General features: G+C 43.2%; 1 protein-coding gene across 4 annotated transcripts in view; it reads right to left on the reverse strand.

Moving 5' to 3' along the window:
- Positions 1 to 482: 482 nt before the first annotated feature.
- Positions 483 to 23,408, reverse strand: part of LOC136864544 (trypsin eta) — a 243,539-nt gene continuing 220,613 nt past the window's right edge. For all 4 annotated transcript variants that reach the window (XM_067141682.2, XM_067141672.2, XM_067141690.2 and 1 more), the window contains one exon: positions 483 to 830. In XM_067141682.2, the coding sequence (XP_066997783.2) occupies positions 597 to 830 (234 nt within the window). In that variant the 3' untranslated portion in view covers positions 483 to 596. The remainder of the gene's footprint in view (positions 831 to 23,408) is intronic.

Consider the following 23,408-nt stretch of genomic DNA (forward strand, 5'->3'; position numbering starts at 1 on the left):
TTGCTTCATTTGCGGGAAAATATTGCTGTACTGTGGTATAAATGGAATGGGCTGACTGAGGCTTTTCTGCTTTAATAGCATACTCTTAAGTTGGAAAATGCAAGAATGCTTATTGAAATAAAGTGTGACTCTATGTACCAATTCTATGTAAAACGGAATAAATGAAATGGTGTATGGCTTTTAGTGCCGGGAGTGTCCGAGGACAAGTTCGGCTCGCCAGATTCAGGTCTTCTGATTTGACTCCCGTAGGCGACCTGCACGTCGTAATGAGGATGAAATGATGATGAAGACGACACATACAACCAGCCCCGTGCCAGCGAAATTAACCAATTAAGGTTAAAATTCCCGACCCTGCCGGGAATCGAACCCGGGACCCCTGTGACCAAAAGCCAGCACGCTAACCATTTAGCCATGGAGCCGGACTACGGAATAAAAAATAGCATATTCACTTGATTCCTGTTAATGACATTTGACAAGCTCAATTATCACAACACACTTTAATTATAGTGAAATTCATACACTTGTCAGCAAACAAGATAATGCAAATACATTTTATTGAGTTGTTAATTGTTATTATAATTTTATAGAGGTGAAAATCAAATCAGTTCCGTTATTATCACACTATATATTATTACCAATAGAGGATAAATCATTTGCTGCGAAGCGCTACCGGATGCATTTTTTTCTACATATTTATCAATCCAGTCCTTATGTTTGTACACATCCGTATACACTCGAATACCTGAGTTACTTTTGTTTCCACAGAATATTCCCGCAGACACAACGCCAACCAGTTCATTCCCACAAGTAAGTGGGCCACCGGGATCTCCCTGGAACATAAATAAGAACATCACAAAGATGAATAAATTACATCACAGGAAATTATTTTATACTAGCTGATGTACCCGTGCTTCGCTACGGAATTCTACATTGTATATAGATTTCTAGGTTAGGTAGTGTGCACGTTGTGAGCAAGATTGTATGAAATTGCATAGCTCCTAACGTTACCCTACAGTAGAAACGCGACGGGGAAGTCACCAAACATATTTTCTCATATGAAGACTGAGTTAGGGAATTCTCACTGTAATGGTAGACCCGCTTGCATACCATCAGTCACAATCAGGTTGGGAAGCTTTCATTATAATGGTAGAAACTCACTCTACACCTGCCTTTTTACATCCTCACAAAGACTGTCTTAGTGGTTTTCCCAACTGAAATGAACATACATTACAATAACGCCAGTACGAATGGCGCGATTAAAAGCAATGCTTTCATATGAAATACTCGATCAAATGAAAAACCAGACATTTTCTCACTTTTGACGAACAGGACTAAGCTGCCGATCTAACAGTCCAAAGTTCCAGAGCTGGAATGACCAAGCCGCAGACTACCGTGATCCGTGAACATTCTTCGTCCCTCTTCGGCGGGGAGGGGGTCAAATAGTGGCGATTCCCAGGGCAAACACTATGTCCTTTTACTAATATGTTTCCTAGGAGTACCCGATGAGTCGGAAAATATCTTTTCACCACACTGGCGGCGAAAAAATCTATCTGACTTGGAGGCAAATTTTTCCTCAGAGCCAGAAGAGAAACCCCCTCTTCACTGCTAATCTGGAATAAAATGAATGTAGAATTTAATAAAAATGAAGAGAAAGAAGCGGCTTTTTTCAGGGTTGAGTTATGAGTTATTTAGTGAATTGTGGTGCTGTAATTTGGAATAGACCTAATTGCTATTCAAGACCAGTGCATACTACTACTACTACTAATACTACTCCTCTACTAAGTGAGCCTCTGCCTTAAGTATGCCCACTGCTCATTCAAAACAGCGCGTCAGAGTAGGGATCGAATAGCTGGAACACCATGATGAACCAGTGTGTTACGTACCGGCTGTATAAGAAAATGTATGAACCAAAGGAATGGCATGCTAAAGAAGAAAGTTTTCTAACTCCCCGGCTATTTCCCGCCAATATTCAGTCAGACTATTATACTCGGTACGCAGCAGTAATCCCATCTATCGGAGTTGAGAGGCAGCATAAGAGATAAAGAACACCGCCACTAACAATGGTCAATGTAATGTTATTGTTCAACAATGTTATGCGCTTTCGATATTGCAAGGCTTCACATTTAGTTTTCTTCCGACTGTGAAATACCACTCTTATCATAGTCGGTACGTTAAAACTGAATAAAACATAAATGATCGGAAATTGTATTCTCTATAACTTTTGTTATGTAGTACTTTTCGATAGCACCAATAACACAGGTATTTAAAAATTACATTTTTAGCGCCTTCCCCTAAAGTACAGTTTCATCCAGGGTGAATAAAATTGTTTATAGCTTAGACTGTAGTTTCTTATTCCCCGACTCTAAATACCGATTTTCATTAAATTCTGTTAACCGATTTTCTCGTGACTCGGCGTTGATATGGACTTAGCAACACAAATACAAATTCATGAAAATCTATGTTACCATAGCCGGTACGGTAAAAAATGTATGAGACATAAATGGTCGGAAATTTAATTCTATATAACTTTGGTTATGTAGTATTTATCGATACGACCACTAACAATATAAATATTTGAGAATTAAATTTTTGGCCTTCTCCTAAAATACCATTTCACTCAGCGTGAATAAAATTATTTATAACCTAGATTGTAGTGACATTCCTCGACTTTTCATACCAATTGTTATTAAGATAGGACCACTAATAACATTAATTATTGAAAATTAACTTTTTGGCCTTCTCCTAAACTACCATTTTCATCAGTGTGAATAAAATCATTTATGGCCTAGATTGTAGCGACTTATTCCCCGACTTTGCATACAAATTTTCATTAAGTTCTCTTTAATCGTTTTCTAGTGATGCGTGTACATACATACATACATACATACATACATACATACATACATACATACATACAGACAGACAGACAGACAGACAGACAGACAGACAGACAGACAGACAGACAGACAGACAGACAGACAGACAGACAGACATGGAAAAGTAAAAAGTGCATTTCCTTGTTACTATGGACATGAGCGATACAGAAATACTATTCTTTTGAAATTCTGAGCTATGTACAGACAAAATCTTATTATATATATATATAGACTAGAGTATTTTGCGGAATATACATATACCGGGTGGTTCGCCAGCCCCTTATTTTTTCGACGACAGGCAACCCAAATAACGCGCATAACCTAAAGATCCTTATAATTTAGTTTTGGGCTAATGACCTTAGATTTTAGGCTCCTTTAAACAACAAGTACCGGGCGAGTTGGCCGTACGGTTAGGAGCGCGCAGCTGTGAGCTCGCATCCGGGACATAGTGGGTTCGAACCCCACTGTCGGCAGCCCTGAAGATGGTTTTCCGTAGTTTCCCATTTTCACACCAGGAAAATTAAGGCCACGGCCGCTTCCTTCCAATTCCTAGGCCTTTCCTGTCCCATCGTCGCCATAAGACCTATTTGTATCGATGCGACGTAAAGCAACTAGCAAATAAACAACAAGCAATTTAGTTTTATGAACACCAAATAGTCCGCCTCTGCGGTGTAGTGGTTAGTATGATTAGCTGCCAACCCCGGGGGCCCGGTTCGATTCCCGAAATGCCACGAAATTTGAAAAGTGGTACGAGGGCTGGAACGGGGTCCACTCAGCCTCAGGAGGTCAACTACCCTCCAGGGTCGGTTCTTCCCTCGGACTCAGCAAGCGATCACACCTCTACCGCTTCAAGGGCAGTGTCCTGGAGCTTCAGACTCTGGGTCGAGGGATACAACTGGGGAGAATGACCAGTACCTCGCCAAGGCCGCCTTACGTGCTATGCTGAACAGTGGCCTTGCGGTGAAATGGGGGAGATTGGAAGGGATAGACACGGAAGAGGGATGGAAGCAGCCGTGACCTTAAGTCAGGTACCATCTCAGCATTTGCCTGGAGGAGAAATGGGGAAACCACGGAAAACCACTTCGAGGATGGCTGAGGTCGGAATCGAACCCACCTCTACTCAGTTGACCTCCCGAGGCTGAGTGGACCCCGTTCCAGCCCTCGTACCACTTTTCAAATTTCGGGGCAGAGCCGGGAATCGAACCCGGAATCGAACTAACCACTACACCACAGAGGTGGACGGTACCCGTAATACGATCGAATTAATAGGTTATGCCACGAGCTCTGTAACGTAAGAAATTTAAATGAACACTGTAAAACTTCACTGAAGACTTTGACACGTGCGTTAACTTTCGAGGAGGAATGGCCGTACTTAAGTACTAAACCTCTAGTAGACATCGTGTATGTTGACTCCGTGGCTGACTCAGTTAGAGGGTGGAGCAAAAGGAGAGTATCTCTAGCGTAGTGATTCGGATCCAGCGTAAGGCAGACATTTCGAGCGACTGAGGTGCTCCATTTTAGCGGGGATACAATAACAATCAATATTATTTTGCTATTGGTTTTAAGAGGTGCGCTGTGATTTGGCGTCTTCCCCCTAAGGATGGGAGGTGGAAGGATTGGGAAGGAAATCGGCTGTGTTCTTTTATTAAGGTACCGTCTCAGCATTCGTCTGGTGGTGAAAATGGTAAAACGAGGGAAACCTTTTTCAGGACGGCCAACATGACATTCGAATTCACAACCTACCGAATCCAACCCACACAAATAGTAATCCACACTTACCACGTCACATCACAGCACTTGTTCATTTCCTCACGATGTATACCTTTGAAGAGTGTGTTGAATTCTTGCTAATTTATGGATAAAGTACGGTCGAATTAAAATGTATGCCATGTGCTCCGTAATGGTAAAAAAGTTAAATGAACACTGTAAAGTGGACAACGTTTTGAAAACTAACTACTCTGAATATGCAGGGTACCCTAGTTCCTATCTACAGACCATTACGTCGTAGTCCAACCTGTTTACGTAACATCGGATAAAAATGGTCCTTTTCAGGACCAAATAAAAATTCACACTTTGGAACAGGATGATATGCGGCCATATTACAGTCACTGTAAACGGCGTTAATCTAAAAAAGGCACCAGCTTGTGATTCGAATCAATTACCACACAACTTGGCTGTTGAAACAGCAGTGACCCGTACTTCAGTCACCTTAGCTACCGCGAGCTCGGTGCGTTTGTAGAACGTTATAGTTCTTCCGGTCCAAACGATAGTGTTATTCGCAGCTGTAATAGTTTTCCACATTCATTATAGTTTAAGTAATAGCAATAATACTACCGTTAATGATTTATACCATTTATACGATATGATTGTACGAAGGCCATAAAGAAGCAGGAATTAATGTTCTTCAAATGACTATGATATACGCGTTAGGTGGGTTACCTACCTCCGAAAAAAAAATAAGGGAGTGGTGAAGTGATCTCGAACCGCCCGGGGTCAACATCGGTAGATCAAGAGGAGGAAGGCAGTGGAAGCGTGAATAATTACTACTGGACAACTAGAGATCGAGTGTGGACGGTACAGAAGGAAGCGGGAAGCATGTACACAAATATCATCATCATCATCATCATCATCATCATCATCATCATCTGTTTACCCTCCAGGTTCGGTTTTTCCCTCGGACTTAGCGAGGGATCCCACCTCTACCGCCTCAAGGGCAGTGTCCTGGAGCTTCAGACTCTGGGTCGGGGGATACAACTGGGGGGTATGACCAGTACCTCGCCCAGGCGGCCTCACCTGCTATGCTGAACAGGGGCCTTGTGGATGGATGGGAAGATTGGAAGGGATAGGCAAGGAAGAGGGAAGGAAGAGGCCGTGGCCTTAAGTTAGGAACCATCCCGGCATTCGCCTGGAGGAGAAGTGGGAAACCACGGAAAACCACTTCCAGGATGTCTGAGGTGGGAATCGAACCCACCTCTACTCAGTTGACCTCCCGAGGCTGAGTGGACCCCGTTCCAGCCCTCGTACCACTTTTCAAATTTCGTGGCAGAGCCGGGAATTGAACCCGGGCCTCCGGGGGTGGCAGCTAATCACGCCAACCACTACACCACAGAGGCGGACATGTACACAAATATACGGAATAATAATAACTACAAAAATCCACCGATAGCACACCATGACCCATTCTCTCATATTGAGGGGAAAATCAATGAAGCAAAACCTTTGGGATAAGGGTGAAAGGACCACGAAATTATGTCTATAAATTTATAACAGCTCAAGCACAAATATATTTTACAATATAAGAACATTAATAACACCAACCGACAAGCGGTATACTAATATTATAACCATTTGGCAAAAAAAAAAGAACAAAAAAAAAAGCCCATTCATAATACAAGAACTTGTTCCTGAGTAAACGAGAATCTCAAGGGAAACATAATATAGGACGATAAAGCCCAACCTGTGATCAAGTAAAATCTCTCCCATTTCATTAACAGAAACTTCCCAACCAAGATCAACTCATTTACAAGAATATGTTCATACAAAATATAAAGGTTGCACATCATATTACAAGCCTATGATCCTACAAGTCTCCGTGATAAATCCAAATACCCAAGGTGAACTATATCACAAAGCGCAATCTAAGGTTAAGGTTTTACCGAAAACTCTATCAAGGAAGAAAATAATAAAGTTTATAACAAAATAGGCAATTATCTAGATATCGTAAAACCTGCGTCATGCATTCTGATTTTAGAGTTACTCAGTTCATCGTTCGAAAGCAACAGCTCCGTCTACCTCACAAAATTTGCCTTATCAGGCGATGAGAACAAATACAGTAAAACGTCAAAGTCTCTAGAAGATATAGCCAAACAATATGTTCAAATATTTTAGCTCAATCTCACTTTTAATTGCAGAGAAGAATGTAAGACCCCACGAGGAATTAGCGTGTATTAGCACTCACTTCCAGACGCGATTTAACCTGTAATCAGTTAGAGTCACCGTAGTGAATAATTCTTCCTCTTCTTAATCTGTTTACCCTCCAGGGTCGGTTTTTCCCTCGGATTCAGCGAGGGATCCCGCCTCTACCGCCTCAAGGGCAGTGTCCTGGAGCTTCACATTCTGGGTCGGGGGATACAACTAGGGAGGTTGACCAGTGTCTTGCCCAGGCGGCCTCATCTGCTATGCTGAACAGGGGCCTTGTGGGGGATGGGAAGATTGGAAGGGATATACAAGGAAGTGGGAAGGAAGCGGCCGTGGCTTTAAGTTAGGTACCATCCCGGCAATTGCCTGGAGGAGAAGTGGGAAACAACGGAAAACCACTTCCAGGATGGCTGAGGAGGGAATCGAACCTACCTCTATTCAGTTGACCTCCCGAGGCTGAGTGGACCCCGTTCCAGCCCTCGTACCACTTCAAATTTCGTGGCAGAGCTGGGAATCGAACCCGGGCCTCTGGGGGTGGCAGCTAATCACACTAACCTCTACACCACTGAGGCAGACCAGGGAATAATTACCAAGTGTAAAATGCTCATACCTCAAGCATCATCCGCCAAGAAATAGTCCTGGAACACAAAATATTATGCAGATACTGGAAAGAAACACCAGGAAAATCCTCCTCTCTTTCCAACAGGCCAAAAATGTCTCTTCGAGGTGAAGGCACAACGCAGTATTTATATGTGTTGGAGAGAGGAGGTCCGTCTCTGTGGAGTAGTGGTTAGCGTGATTAGCTGCCAACCCCGGAGGCCCGGGTTTGATTCCCGGCTCTGCCACGAAAATTCGAAAAGTGGTACGAGGGCTGGAACGGGGTCCACTCAGCCTCGGGAGGTCACCTGAGTAGAGGTGGGTTCGATTCCCACCTCAGCCATCCTGGAAGTGGTTTTCCGTGGTTTCCCACTTCTCCTCCAGGCGAATGCCGGGATGGTACCTAACTTAAGACCACGGCCGCTTCCTTCCCTCTTCCTTGCCTATCCCTTCCAATCTTCCCATCCCTCCACAAGGCCCCTGTTCAGCATAGCAGGTGAGGCCGCCTGGGCGAGGTACTGGTCATACTCCCCAGTTGTATCCCCCGACCAAGAGTCTGAAGCTCCAGGACACTGCCCGTGAGGCGGTAGAGGTGGGATCCCTCGCTAAGTCCGAGGGAAAAACCGAACCTGGAGGGTAAACAGATGATGATGATGATGATGATGATGATGATGGTGGAGAGAGGAGGCAAAGAGGAGAGGAATGACACACACTTGAAGGGGCGGAAGAACATGATATTTAAAAAATAGAACCGCCTATAATTTAGTTGTCACTGCCTCATGCAGTACGAGTAAATGATCGAAACGTGTTTCTCCTTCAGTGTCATATATGTATCTGCCTATAGTACATTTTCAACAGTACTTCCAGTATTTGATTCAACTGATGAAATTGTCGTGTAGGGAGGGGAAACATTTGTTGTAGAGTATGCACTGACTGGTGTGGATGATGAGGAAATCTTGTAGTTGTGACCCAGTGTGAGGTATGCATCTGGTTCTTAAGGTTGTTAGAACGATATAAAGTTTACAGTTTGGCCTGATGTTGAGTTCTGGATGCAAAATTTTAATTGATTTGGCGATACTTTCAAAAAATAAATCAGTATCATATTCTTCTTCTTCTGAAACTAAATGTTTAAAGATCTCGTTACGTTCTTTATCCCTTCTCTCGAGGAGGCTGGCAAGCCTCTCTTTAGTTCCATTGAGGGAATGTTTTCTTTTTGTTGTGGAACTTACTGCTTTCTTTACCAGCTTATCTAAGGTTTCAGGATGTGAGTAAACAGATGAAAGTGGCGAAATAGAATATACACTGTGGTAGTAGGCGTACTCTCGTTATTATTCGGCTCAACAAAATCTGCAATTTGGGGAACATCTGTTCCCGTTTCCTCTTCTCTGATGTCTTCTGTAGCTGTATACTCTGAGTAAATAGGGAATGAGATACTCTTCCATTAATTACCTGCAGACTGAAGGAATGGCAGTTTCTCTGCTAATTGTTATCCATTTAATATATTATCTTCTCACGTTCAACCTCAGAACCTCTTGGTGTCTTCTTTTCGGCCATACGCAACCTTGATGTTCTTCCAACGCTTTTTGCACTCTGCAACTGGGGAAATGAGAACGTGCTCAATTCACAAAGAAGCGCTAGCGGCTGCGATTATTACTGCTTCTGGAGCAGGCGTCTACGGCCGCTCAACGATCTACGCTAGTGACTCTAACGATCATCGGTGTAGGAAAAACTCAGAAGAGGAGATCACTAAGAGACTATCGCGGAGTGATTATCGCTGGAGTCACTTGTAGGAAAACGTACTTTAAGAAAGCAATCGGATGCAGTGCCGGTTAAAATTAATTATCTGTTTTGACGGAATTTGTCGGAGGTAAGGTGAGTCCGTTTCATGATCCGCCAGCTGCCCCCAAAAAATCCACAGGATATCGTTTTGTTGGTCCAAGCCGAAAGAAAGGCAGATAATTGAAATATCACAGGCAGTCCTATGTGTCTACTACGAGGGGACGTCCCGAGAAGATGAACGATGTTTGATGGCGAACAAAAGATGTGAAGTAATACCTAGAATATTTTATAATATCTGAAGCCATCTCTTTTCAGTTCCGACTCACAAGGGGGCATTCCCTACTCGTCACCACCGATTTCAATCAAATTTGTAGAACATGTAGGGCTTGGCTAGAAATGAAAGTAGGCCTATCCGAAGTGGGAACTCCAGATGGCCAAGCGTATAGAAAATAAAAATAATAATGTTGACGCAGCTCTCGCACCGTATAAGCACGTTGGTGCGCACGCCGAGCAGTTGTTGGCGTAGCGGTAAGAGCTCGGACTGGTAATTCGATGGTCGTGGGTTCAACTCCCCGTGTGGAGACTGGTACTTTCTGTCAACTTTTATATTATTTATTTATTTATTTTTTAATTTTTTTTTTTTTGCTTTACGTCGCACCGACACAGGTAGGTCTTATGGCGACGATGGGATGGGAACTGCCTAGGAAGTGGAAGGATGCGGCCGTGGCCTTAATTAAGGTACAGCCCCGGCATTTGCCTGGTGTGAAAATGGGAAACCACGGAAAACCATCTTCAGGGCTGCCGACAGTGGGGCTCGAACCCACGATCTCCCGATTACTGGATACTGGCCGCACTTAAGCGACTGCAGCTATCGAGCTCGGTTATTTTACAATTAAGCAAAGAAGTGAATAATTCATTTTATTTATTTATTTATTTATTTATACGCAGTCCGCCTCTGTGGTGTAGTGGTTAGTGTGATTAGCTGCCACCCCCGGAGGTCCGGGTTCGATTCCCGGCTTTGCCACGAAATTTGAAAAAGTGGTACGAGGGCTGGAACGGGGTCCACTCAGCCTCGGGAGGTCAACTGAGTAGAGGTGGGTTCGATTCCCACCTCAGACATCCTGGAAGTGATTTTCCGTGGTTTCCCACTTCGCTTCCAGGCAAATGCCGGGATGGTACCTAACTTAAGGCCACGGCCACTTCCTTCCCTCTTCCTTGTCTATCCCTTCCAATCTTCCCATCCCCCACCAAGGCCCCTGTTCAGTATAGCAGGTGAGGCCGCCTGGGCGAGGTACTGATCAATCTCCCCAGTTGTATCCCCCGATCCGATGTCTGAAGCTCCAGGACACTGCCCTTGAGGCGGTAGAGGTGGGATCCCTCGCTAAGTCCGAGGGAAAAGCCAACCCTGGACAATAAACAGATTAAGAAAGAAAGAAAGAAAGAAAGAAAGAAAGAAAAAAGATTTATACGCAACAGGCATATAAAAGGTAAAAAATTGGGATTTAATTGTCAGACTAGTTCCTACCTGCGCCAGGAATCTATTGTTTGTGTGCAACCGCCAGGAGCAATCTTCACTTGTCAGGTGAAAACGAATATTACAGCGAAACGACCATTCACGTTTATGGCATATTCCCCCAAGGAGGGGAGATAGCCAATAAAGGAGGGGGAAAAAAATGTTTGAACACGTCGGAAAAGTTCGCAACTCCAAATTTTCTACAATTGTGCGCTCATTAAAAGAATGACGGCCTATATGCCTTTTCCATACAAATAAATTAAATTAAAATAAATGAATAATATAAAAATTGAAAGAAAAACATTCTCCACACGGCGAGTCGAACCCACGACCATTGTTGCGAGAGCCGCGTCAACATTATTGTCTTTATTTTTATTTTCTATACGCTTGGCTATCTGGAGTTCCCACTTTGGGTACTTTCATTTCTAGCCAAGCCCTCCATGTTCTATAAATTTGAGCGAAATCAATGGTGACGAGTAGGGAATGCCCCCTTGTCAGTTAATTTATAACTGTTAAGTTCTTCAGTGTCCGCCTCTGTGGTGTAGTGGTTAGCGTGATTAGCTGCCACCCCCGGAGGTTCGGGTTCGATTCCCGGCTCTGCCACGAAATTTGAAAAGTGGTACGAGGGCTGGAACGGGGTCCACTCAGCCTCGGGAGGTCAATTGAGTAGAGGTGGGTTCGATTCCCACCTCAGCCATCCTGGAAGTGGTTTTCCGTGGTTTCCCACTTCTCCTCCAGGCGAATGCCGGGATGGTACCTAAGGCCACGGCGCTTCCCATCCAATCGCCCCATCCCTCCACAAGGCCCCTGTTCAGTATAGCAGGTGAGGCCGCCGGGGCGAGGTACTGGTCATTCTCCCCAGTTGTATCCCCCGACCCAAAGTCTGAAACTCCAGGACACTGCCCTTGAGGCGGTAGAGGTGGGATCCCTCGCTTAGTCCGAGGGAAAAACCGACCCTGGAGGATAAACAGATTAAGAAGAAGAAGAAGAAGAAGTTCTTCAGTCAGTCGAAACTAATTTTGAGTAATAAATTTATAAACTACCTGTTCGAAACCTTGGCTTAATGGTCAGCGTGCTGTCAGAGGGTCCTGGGTTCGATTCCCGGCTAGGCCTGGGATTTTAAGCGCTTTTGATTAATACTTCTGGCTTGGGGACTGGGAGTTTGCGTCTATCCCAACACTTTCTTCCTCATATTCAGACGACACGCCACACTACCAACCACCACGGAAACACGCACTAGTGATTACATCCCTCAACGTAGGATTGGCGTCGGGAAGGACATACGGGCGTAAAACAGGGACACATTCGCATGTGCAATGCAGTTCACACCGGTACGGCACAGGAGTGGGAAAGCGATAGTAGTAGTAGAAGAAGAAGAAATGTATAGACTATCCGAAAAATAAAGCATATGATAAGAGTATTATATTTGGAAAGAAACAACTTGTCCGCCTGTGGGGTGTAATGGTTAGTCTGATTAGCTGCCACCCCCGGAGGCCAGGGTTCGATTCCCGGCTCTGCCATGAATTTTGAAAAGTGGTACGAGGGCTGGAACGGGATCCACTCAGCCTCGGGAGGTCAACTGAGTAGAGGTGGGTTCTGATTCCCACCTCAGCCATCCTGAAAGTGGTTTACCGTGGTTTCCCACTTCTCCTCCAGGCAAATGCCGGGATGGTACCTAACTAAGGCCACGACCGCTTCCTTCCCTCTTCCTTGTCTATCCCTTTCAATCTTCCCATCCTCCCGCAAGGCCCCTGCTCAGCATTGCAAGTGAAGCCGTCTGGGCGAAGTACTGGTCATTCTCCCCAGTTGTATCTCCCAACCCGATGTCTGAAGCTCCAGGACACTGCCCTTGAGGCGGTAGAGTTGGGATCCCTCGCTGAGACCGAAGGAGAAACCAACCCTGAAGGGTAAACAGATTAAGAAAGAAACAACTTAATTAAAATAGAATGACATGTCTCATTTTTGAAAGAAAATCATCAGATTCTATTAAATTACACGCATAGTGTATATTTAGAGATGTACTGGTGGCTTGTCGCAGCAACAGCTGCGAACTTATTTCTTGTATCATTTAAGTGAAGCCATAACATGGTTCATGTTTGTGGGTTACTGTAGTCACGTCCTAGTTCGTGAACCATGGGCAACGGCTGAGTGGCCTAGTAAGTGGTCCTGAGAGTCGGGATACCAGTTGCTATGGAATGGGAGTGGGCATCTCGGACATATTCTGAGTCGTGGCCCTCCTTGTGCTCAGGCGGCTAGGACTACACAATTCACCGGTGGTCCATAACCCGTTAGAGGAGAGATCCTCACTTGGACTATGTGCAAGTAGGGCAGCATCCTGCTTCATGAATTTACCGAGCTCAGAACACTTTAAGCAAGCCTCGGACCTATGGGAGTAATGGAGTCCCACTCCCATTTGACAGGCGAGGGACTCCTTGGAAACAACTTGGCGAACGAAATGGAATTCGATGGGGAGCTATCAATATTAATGGGGCTTATGGAAGAAAGAAGGTAGAACTTGCTGAGTCAGCAGAGAGGATGCATCTGGATGTGCTAGGAGTAAGTGATATTCGGGTAAGGAGAGATAAGGAGGAAGAGATAGGAGAGTATAAAGTGTACTTGACGGGTGTTAGAAAGGGAAGGGCAGAGTCTGGGGTAGGGCTCTTTATCAGGAATACCATTGCACGCAACAGAGTTTCTGTTAGGCACGTAAGTGAGCGAATGATGTGGGTAGATTTGTCAGTGGGAGGAATTAGGACAAGAATTGTGTCCGTGTATTCACCATGTGAGGGTGCAGATGAGGATGAAGTTGACAAGTTTTATGAAGCATTGAGTGACATCGTGGTCAGGGTCAACAGCAAGGATAGAATAGTGCTAATGGGCGATTTCAATGCGAGAGTTGGAAATAGAACTGAAGGATACGAAAGGGTGATTGGTAAATGTGGGAAAGATATGGAAGCTAATGGGAATGGGAAGCGTTTGCTGGACTTCTGTGCTAGTATGGGTTTAGCTGTTACGAATACATTCTTCAAGCATAAGGCTATTCACCGCTTCACATGGGAGGCTAGGGGTACCAGATCCATAATAGACTATATCTTAACACACTTTGAATTCAGGAAATCTTTTAGGAATGTGCGAGTTTTTCGGGGATTTTTCGATGATACAGACCATTATCTGATCTGTAGTGAACTATCTCTAGGCCTAGGGTAGAGAAAGTGAAATCTGTCTGCAAACGAATAAAGGTAGAAAATCTCCAGGATGAGGAAATTAGACAGAAGTACATGGATATGATTAGTGAGAAGTTTCGAACAGTAGACAGTAAGCAGGTTCAGGTTATAGAAAGTGAATGGGTGGCATACAGGGATGCTGTAGTAGAAACAGCAAGGGAATGCCTAGGAACAACTGTGTGTAAAGATGGGAAAAGGCGAACATCTTGGTGGAATGATGAAGTGAGAGCAGCCTGTAAACGTAAAAAGAAGGCTTATCAGAAATGGCTCCAAACAAGGGCCGAGGCAGACAGGGATTTGTACGTAGATGAAAGAAACAGAGCTAAACAAATAGTTGTTGAATCCAAAAAGAAGTCATGGGAAGATTTTGGTAATAACCTGGAAAGGCTAGGTCAAGCAGCAGGGAAACCTTTCTGGACAGTAATAAAAAATCTTAGGAAGGGAGGGAAAAAGGAAATGAACAGTGTTTTGAGTAATTCAGGTGAACTCATAACAGATCCCAGGGAATCACTGGACAGGTGGAGGGAATATTTTGAACATCTTCTCAATGTAAAAGGAAATCATCATGGTGGTGTTGCAAACAGTCAAGCTCATGGGGAGGAGGAAAATGATGTTGGTGAAATTATGCTTGAGGAAGTGGAAAGGATAGTAAATAAACTTCATTGTCATAAGGCAGCAGGAATAGATGAAATTAGACCTGAAATGGTGAAGTATAGTGGGAAGGCAGGGATGAAATGGCTTCATAAAGTAGTCAAATTAGCGTGGAGTGTTGGTAAGGTACCTTCAGATTGGACAAAAGCAGTAATTGCACCTATCTATAAGCAAGGGAACAGGAAGGATTGCAACAACTATCGAGGTATCTCATTGATTAGTATACCAGGCAAAGTATTCACAGGCATCTTGGAAGGGAGGGTGCGATCAGTCGTTGAGAGGAAGTTGGATGAAAACCAGTGTGGTTTCAGACCACAGAGAGGCTGTCAGGATCAGATTTTCAGTATGCGCCAGGTAATTGAAAAATGCTACGAGAGGAATAGGCAGTTGTGTTTATGTTTCATAGATCTAGAGAAAGCATATGACAGGGTACCGAGGGAAAAGATGTTCGCTATACTGGGGGACTATGGAATTAAAGGTAGATTATTAAAATCAATCAAAGGCATTTATGTTGACAATTGGGCTTCAGTGAGAATTGATGGTAGAATGAGTTCTTGGTTCAGGGTACTTACAGGAGTTAGACAAGGCTGTAATCTTTCACCTTTGCTGTTTGTAGTTTACATGGATCATCTGCTGAAAGGTATAAAATGGCAGGGAGGGATTCAGTTAGGTGAAAATGCAGTAAGCAGCCTGGCCTATGCTGACGACTTGGTCTTAATGGCAGACTGTGCCGAAAGCCTGCAGTCTAACATCTTGGAACTTGAAAATAGGTGCAATGAGTATGGTATGAAAATTAGCCTCTCGAAGACTAAATTGATGTCAGTAGGTAAGAAATCCAACAGAATTGAATGTCAGATTGGTGATACAAAGCTAGAACAGGTCGATAATTTCAAGTATTTAGGTTGTGTGTTTTCCCAGGATGGTAATATAGTAAGTGAGATTGAATCAAGGTGTAGTAAAGCTAATGCAGTGAGCTCGCAGTTGCGATCAGCAGTATTCTGTAAGAAGGAAGTCAGCTCCCAGACGAAACTATCTTTACATCGGTGTGTTTTCAGACCAACTTTGCTTTATGGGAGCGAAAGCTGGGTGGACTCAGGATATCTTATTCATAAGTTAGAAGTAACAGACATGAAAGTAGCAAGAATGATTGCTGGTACAAACAGGTGGGAACAATGGCAGGAGGGAACTCGGAATGAGGAGATAAAGGCCAATTTAGGAATGAACTCGATGGATGAAGCTGTACGCATAAACCGGCTTCGGGGGTGGGGTCATGTGAGGCGAATGGAGGAGGATAGGTTACCTAGGAGAATAATGGACTCTGTTATGGAGGGTAAGAGAAGTAGAGGGAGACCAAGACGACGATGGTTAGACTCTGTTTCTAACGATTTAAAGATAAGAGGTATAGAACTAAATGAGGCCACAACACTAGTTGGAAATCGAGGATTGTGGCGACGTTTAGTAAATTCTCAGAGGCTTGCAGACTGAACGCTGAAAGGCATAACAGTCTATAATGATAATGTATGTATGTATGTATGTATGTATGTATTATGTATGTATAACATTTCTTTGTTGATTTTGTATAAGCGAATCTTATTTCGTTTTTTAGCCATACATTTTACGATTGAGATGTTGAGGTATTACCGGGCAATGTGGAATTAAGGAATGATATCCAACTCTGAACATTGTTATTAAACGTAATTAATTTGTCAATTTTGTCAATAGAATTTCAGTAACAATGAAGAGAGGGGGCGTAATGGTGATTCAAGTACTCGAAGGGGAAAGGGAGGATGATTTTCAATAAAAATTTTCAAAAAATGTAATAATTATATGGTTGGGAAGATATAAAAAGGTAACTCCCATTACATATTTGATCATAGACTTGGGAGAGAGGACGTAATAACCTGCAAGAGAGAGAGAGAAAGGAATGGCGCTAACACATGAAGAATGAACAATATGCTAAACATGCCATTTTAGCTTGAAAATGTGTTTCTTTTTATGTCTGGTGGATTATGAATACTTTGTAGAAACACATTTACAGGAGATGAAAAGAAGTTAACTTCGTTAGGTCATATCCAAACAAGACATATCGGTAATTTATGAGAGATATTTTGCTATTTGCTTTACGTCGCACCGACACAGATATGTCTTACGGCGACGATCGGATAGGAAAGGCCTAGGAATTGGAAGGAAGCGGCCATGGCCTTAATTAAGGTACAGCCCCGGCATTTGCCTGGTGTGAAAATGGGAAACCACGGAAAACCATCTTCAGGGCTGCCGAAAGTGGGGCTCGAACCCACTATCTCCCGATTACAGGATACTGGCCGCAATTAAGCGACTGCAGCTATCGATCTCGGTATCAGAGATATTTTGTGAAGCGGAGCTCTGGGGGATGGGGGTCAATTTCTGAGCAACATTAAATCAGAAAGTTTAAAACTTGTTCAATGCTTTTTATCACAGACAGATTGATATGTTCGTCGCGTCTAGTATAAATTGTGTAAAGCAGATTTCCAAGGCGTAGTATCATCCTTTTTAGAAGAGTTTGCGAGAAGAGCCGGTGGGTCCCATATTAGGGATAAAGATGTATGTAAAGGATTGCCTAAAAAAATTCCCTATCAATTGTTTGCCTAGACTTAAATTATTTCAAAGAACTTAAAAATTTCACTATATTCGTGATTTTCTTATTCAACACCCTTTTAGTTATTACTTCAGTCGTCTCACTTACTTACTGCCCATGTACACCGGTGATCTCGTGATTCGATTATTAAAGTCTTGTGCAATGATGAGACATCAGCATGACTCATAGTCACAGGGTAGACTAAAGAGCAGAGTTGAATTAATTGTCGAATGTCATCTAAGTTATGATACAGTACTTTAATTAAACTAATAAATACTGTATAATAGCCTAATAGGCTACCTACTTACTAGCTACTTTGGAATTATGTTTTGACTATCTTTTTAACACTGCAAATACATCCAACTATTATTTAAACCTCCCCGTAAAAAGGATAGTAAATGTAAGTGGGTATTGTTTTCAAATGAGCTGAGCAAGAATCCGTTCTAGTGCACGATTCTTTCAGTGAACCATAGTTCGTCTCGCTCGCAGCGGAAGTTCCAGTCTTCCGATAATGAACCGTGTGTGTGTGTGTGTGTTTTTTTCTGTCCCACTGATACGCGAGTGCTCCACTCAGCACTGTCTGCTGCGAGTCAGCTGAATCGTGTGCTGAGAGGTAGCCGTTGCTGCGATTCGATTTTCTCGGACAGTTGAATGAATCGATACACTGCTTCTCTTGACACACACTCAGCAGCCAACACTAGTCCGTACGCCTCATTGGTGATGTGGCTGTGCACCGTCCCGCTGGAGAAAGCAATCCTCTGGGTAGAGTTGGTAAAAAGCTGGCACAGTCCTTTCCTGCAACATGGAACCTCTGCCACTTTGTTTGCAAAATAATATCTGAATTAAAACATCAGAATGGCTAGATGGCGACACATGCTCGCACACACTCAATGAGGTCTTTATTGCTCCAAATACAATCTCATAGTTTCTCTGTTTATTCTTAACGCGTTATTTTGTTTTTGTTCATTACAATTTGATTTACGTCGCACCGAAACAGATAGATCTTATGGCGACGATGGGATAGGAAAGGGCTAGGAGTGGGAAGGAAGCGCCACAGCCCCAGCATTTTCCTGGTGAGAAAATGGGAAACCACGGAAAACCACCTTCAAGTCTGCCTATAGTGGAGTTCGAACCCACTGTCTCCCAAATTACAGCTGACAAATTAAGGCTTAAGGAGTGAAAACTTCAATTCCGGACACTATATCAGAAGCAAAAGAGACCTTTAGGACTCTCCAAACGGAGGTTACAGCATTTTGTATGGGTGAAAGGGTGTTAGTTGACGTTATGATTTCGCTCATAACAGATCATTGACAAACGTCCTGGTTACATGTTGCCATTGATGTTTTCACGGCCCGTGCTTATAAACATGATACTGTATAGCCTTTTGGGCTTATGCCGAGTCAAGAAAATAAGGTGAAATTATTTACGTTTCGCAGAGAGCCCAAAAACCTATACAGTATCATGTCCTGGTTACATGTTGTTTGTTATTGAGTGGAACAGCAACAATATATCAACCACGAGGTAGTGGATATGCTGGTAGTGTATGGAGAATGTCGAAGAAATCAAAGCCATGCAACTGCCTTGTATAGACAATTTTATTGTATCCTGACAGGAAATTTCAAACTGCGTGTGCAATCTATGGCCTATTTAGAGACATAAAGCGGAGACGAATTCAACATGGCTCTAAGGTATACTGACTTAGCAAATGTCATGGGATAGTCAACTAATAGCGTGTGGGGCCTCCTCTGGCCCTGCGAACTGCAGTGAGTCGCCGTGGAAGTGAGTCGACAAGTCCCTGGTAGTCCTCTGGACGCAGCTGACACCGAATCGTTTGCAGAGCGGCCGTCAATGCTGGTCTGTTCGTGGGTGCATCGTCCATGGCACGGAGTCTGCGTTCCAGGACATCCCAGATATGCTCGATAGGGTTCATATCGGGGCTCCTGAGTGGCTATGGCAGTCGTTGGACCTCCGCTACATGTTCCTGGAACCATTCCCGGGCGACGTGGGAGCGATGTGGCGGCGCGTTATTATCTTGAAACACCGCAGAACCGTCTGGGCGCCGGAAGGCCAAAAATAGGTGGAGATGGTCTCCGAGCAGCTCAACATACCGCGTACCATTCAAAGTCTCTTCCAGAACAACTAGGGGGCCCATTCCATACCAGGAAAATGCACCCCAGACCATAACAGAGACACCAGCGCCCTGGACCACACCTTCGAGGCAGGCGGGATCCATCGCTTCATGTGGTCTGCGCCATACACGGTGCCTCCCATCGGCATGGTGCAGTTGAAATCGTGATTCGTCCGACCATATCACGTTACGCCATTGTTCCAGTGTCCATCTCTGGTGACTGGCGACAAGTGCGCCTCGTTGGGTTAACATTGGCACCCGTGTGCGGCGCCGGCTCCCATACCCCCATTAAACCCATGTTCCTACGGATTGTCCACTGGGAGACGTGTCTAGCATGGCCTGTGTTGAACTGAGCCGTGATTTGTTGCACGGTTGCCGGTCTCTCACTATTGATAATCCGTCTCAGATGTCGCCGGTCACGGTCATCGAGGGTGGCTGGACGGCCGGTCTTTCGTCTGTTGTGGACGGTGACACCCGCATTCAACCATTCACGATACACCCTGGACACGGTTGATCGTGTGAAGCCGAATTCCCGCACCACTTCCGAAATTGCATTTCCCATCCGTCGGGCACCGACCACCATACCCTGTTCGAACGGTGTCAGCTCACGACGACGTTCCATGGTACACCTGTCATATGCACAGCCACTGCTCACAAGGTCTCCTATACAACTGCCGCTGGCACAGGGGGCGTGTGGTGCGCAGACAACACACCTGAGCAACAGTGCTCCGTTATCCCATGACAGTTGCTCAGTCAGTGTATTTCGAATATTCTGCATAGCTTGCATGTATCATACATGTATCGCTTCGCTCATTACATGTGCGGCACAGGTCTCTTAACCTGTAGCAGCGGAGCTCCACATCAGTAATAGAGTAGTGGCTTGAACTTTGAATCTGAATTCCGTATAATTCATCGAATTCTTAAATGGGATTTTATTTGGCATGCAATTAATAGACCTGCGAGGCAGAAAGTGCCGTCGGTTGACTTCGTCCATCGTGCAGCGTTTTGCGAGTGGTTTTAGGAACAGTTTATTTTACCGATCGTTATCACAATGTTCGTATGAAGTCACGTGTGTTGCACGTTACTGAATAAATTACAAATTCCTAAATTTTAAGTACTGTGGCATTAAAAGTTAGCCAACAATGTGATTTCCGCCTCTCCTTAAACTTATCTACGTATGTACGCCCTCCGATTTGTTGACCTCCTTCATTTGTTGACATAGTTTGCACTAATGATGCAAAGACTTACTCGGCTTATCGCATGTGATAGAAACACTTCTTCCTTCCTTTTCAGAACAAAATCTTTATTGATGACCTGGTACATTATTATTTATTTCTTCTGTTTTGAAAAGAATCATTTAAGTTGTAATACTTATCGCTTCAAACTGACAGCAGGTATACGAGCGTATAGCAAGCGAAATATTCAATGAATCTACACTGGCAACTAACATGCACATTATTGGAATGAAATTGTAATATAACATGTCATAAAGCTGGATGTCGTCCATGATTGAAAAACTTATTGTACCAAGGAACATTAATAATAACTGACTGGTTGACACTTTGGAACACAAATAAACTATTTCATTCTCTTTAACTTTTGTGTGTAATGTTTGTATTCAAAGTTCTATAGTTACAATAAATCCAATTGGGAATGTAAATCCAGGCAAATGCTGTGGTTATACCTTAATTAGGGCCACAGTCACTTCCTTCCCACTCCTTGCCCTTTCCTCTCCTATGGTCGCCGAAACACCTATCTATGTCGGTGCGAAGAAAAGTACATTGTAAGAAAGAAATGTAAACATAAAATAATTCTTATAGCATAGGTGTTATATTTTCCTAGTTCATATTTTCCCCAAGTATATTGAAGAAAAATAAGCAAATTCAACCCTCAAAAAGTTTCAAGCATTTGACTGACGATCTGAAACATATATTTTGTGAACAGTTTTTCGGTGTGCGAGTTCAGGCATCTAACCTTGGTAAACTGCAAGGTACGTAGAATACAAGGTAGGGATCACGAGAGAGGTGCGCAGTAGCAAAGCAAAGCTGTGACGTCACGCAGGACCCTCGCGTTGATATTGCCCTGAATGAGGTAGAGGTAGTGTAACCGTACAACAGGGTTACAGATTCCATTCAGTATTTATTATTATTATTATTATTATTATTATTATTATTATTATTATTATTATTAGTAGTAGTAGTAGTAGTAGTAGTAGTAGTAGTAGTAGTAGTATTATTAGTATCATTATTATTAACCCGATTCATTAGATTTTATATATTCTGTTTCTCATCATTTAGACTGTAATAATTAGGTATCACGTATATTATTGTATTTAATCATAGGTTAAGTGAAATTTATTTGTAATTATTCTGTATTGTAGTAAGTGAGATTTGTTGGTTTCATATTGTCATGCTGTGGCTTGTAACTCTGGCTGGATGAGCTGGCATAGTATTTTGCAATCGAGGCTATGTTTAACTGTGCAAGTAGATTTTCCGGTGACGCATTCAGCTTAGTCATTCTCAAGCCGCTTGGGTACGCTTAGACAACACTTGACTGATGACATCAGTGCGTGGGCACGTGATTGCGACCAAGTGTCAGTATTCGCCAGCTACTGTATGTTGAAGTGGAAGGGATGAACAGTGAGTAGGGAGATGAGTCGTCATCGCGAGGTTATATATAAGTTGATGCTACGGTGGGGAGAGGTATTCAGATCATATCGCTCAGTTCATATCTACTCAGTTCATAGTATTCAGTTCATATTGTGGAGATCATATGTAACAGTCTGATGTATCAAATGGAAGAAGTGGTCTTAGTGTGATGGTCAGAGCTAAGAGTTGTGTTTTCAAGAGGTCTTGTAATAATCGAGGAGGTCTACAAGTGGTGGTTGTATCCGAGCAGAGACGGGTACTATGCTGATAAAGAAACATCATCTTCTTGTGAGGATGGACTTCACAAGATGTTTCAATAATATTTTCAAATTTCTTATAATATATTGAGTGGACGTAATTACATTGGAACTCCCTACACGCGTACATGGTATGTAGGCCAACTCCTTGTTATATAAGAAGATAACAGCAGACGGCTCCCGACTTCAGCTCACAGGTTTTCCCAAGAATTTCAAGTTCAACAGCGGTGTATGCAGACAACAGGTAATTAAAGCATCAGACATGTTATGCATTCATAACATGAAGAAGAATGTAATCAGCGGCGATATCACATCTCACTTCAAGTTCATGCCAATAGCTTTTTTTGTTTAGATTAAATTTTCCTTTTCTTAGTACCGCAAATCTCACGATATATTTCTTTTGTTAAATTAAAAGACGTCAATGATTGTTCATTGTGACGTAAATTATAGTCACAAACTCAGTTTTATTTTAATTATAATAAGTGATTCCAGTTCCACGTACAATCCTCAATTGTGGAAATGCAACAGTAATTTAATATTGTCCTGATCCATATCCCTGTATATTGCCAGATATGTGAGTTTATCACCTCACGCCTTGAGATAATTGATATAAGAGGTATGCTCTACCGAATTTTGTTGTTTTTCTTAAAAAATCAACTGGCGCTCAAACAAATGTTATTTATATTGTGTAGAAGATATGAAGGTATAAGAGTAGTGGTTGGAGTAGCCACAGTAGTTCGAATAAGAATCGCTGTGCACGCAGAAGCTAGGTGCTAATAGTACACGATAGTAACATATCTGTGGTATATAAGAAACCGTGTGTGTTTATTTTATGTGATGAAACGTAAAAATTACTTTTCAGTATGGTTTGTCATGCGAGTGCAGCCTGCACAAAACATAGCAGGCACGCGAAGGAACGAAACACACACTTTCATGTATTCCTTACAGCCACTGGCCTAAATAAATGGTGACAGAAGTAATCAAGACATTATCGAAAGCTATCTTTCTCAGCTTCGAGGGTTCGGGAGACTTCATGACCATCCTCTTCCGACAGCTGTGACGCAAACGGTGAAATCATTGCTGTCAGCCAAGGTACCTTGGGTAAACTGCTGAAAAGCACGAGGAAATTCAAGAATGACCTGATCAATCCCCAAACAAAGCGTTAAGGAAACTCGTATATCAGAGTAATGGCTCATAATTTAC

Source organism: Anabrus simplex, chromosome 1 (genome assembly GCF_040414725.1).
Source record: "Anabrus simplex isolate iqAnaSimp1 chromosome 1, ASM4041472v1, whole genome shotgun sequence".
In the NCBI taxonomy this organism is placed as follows: domain Eukaryota; kingdom Metazoa; phylum Arthropoda; class Insecta; order Orthoptera; family Tettigoniidae; genus Anabrus; species Anabrus simplex.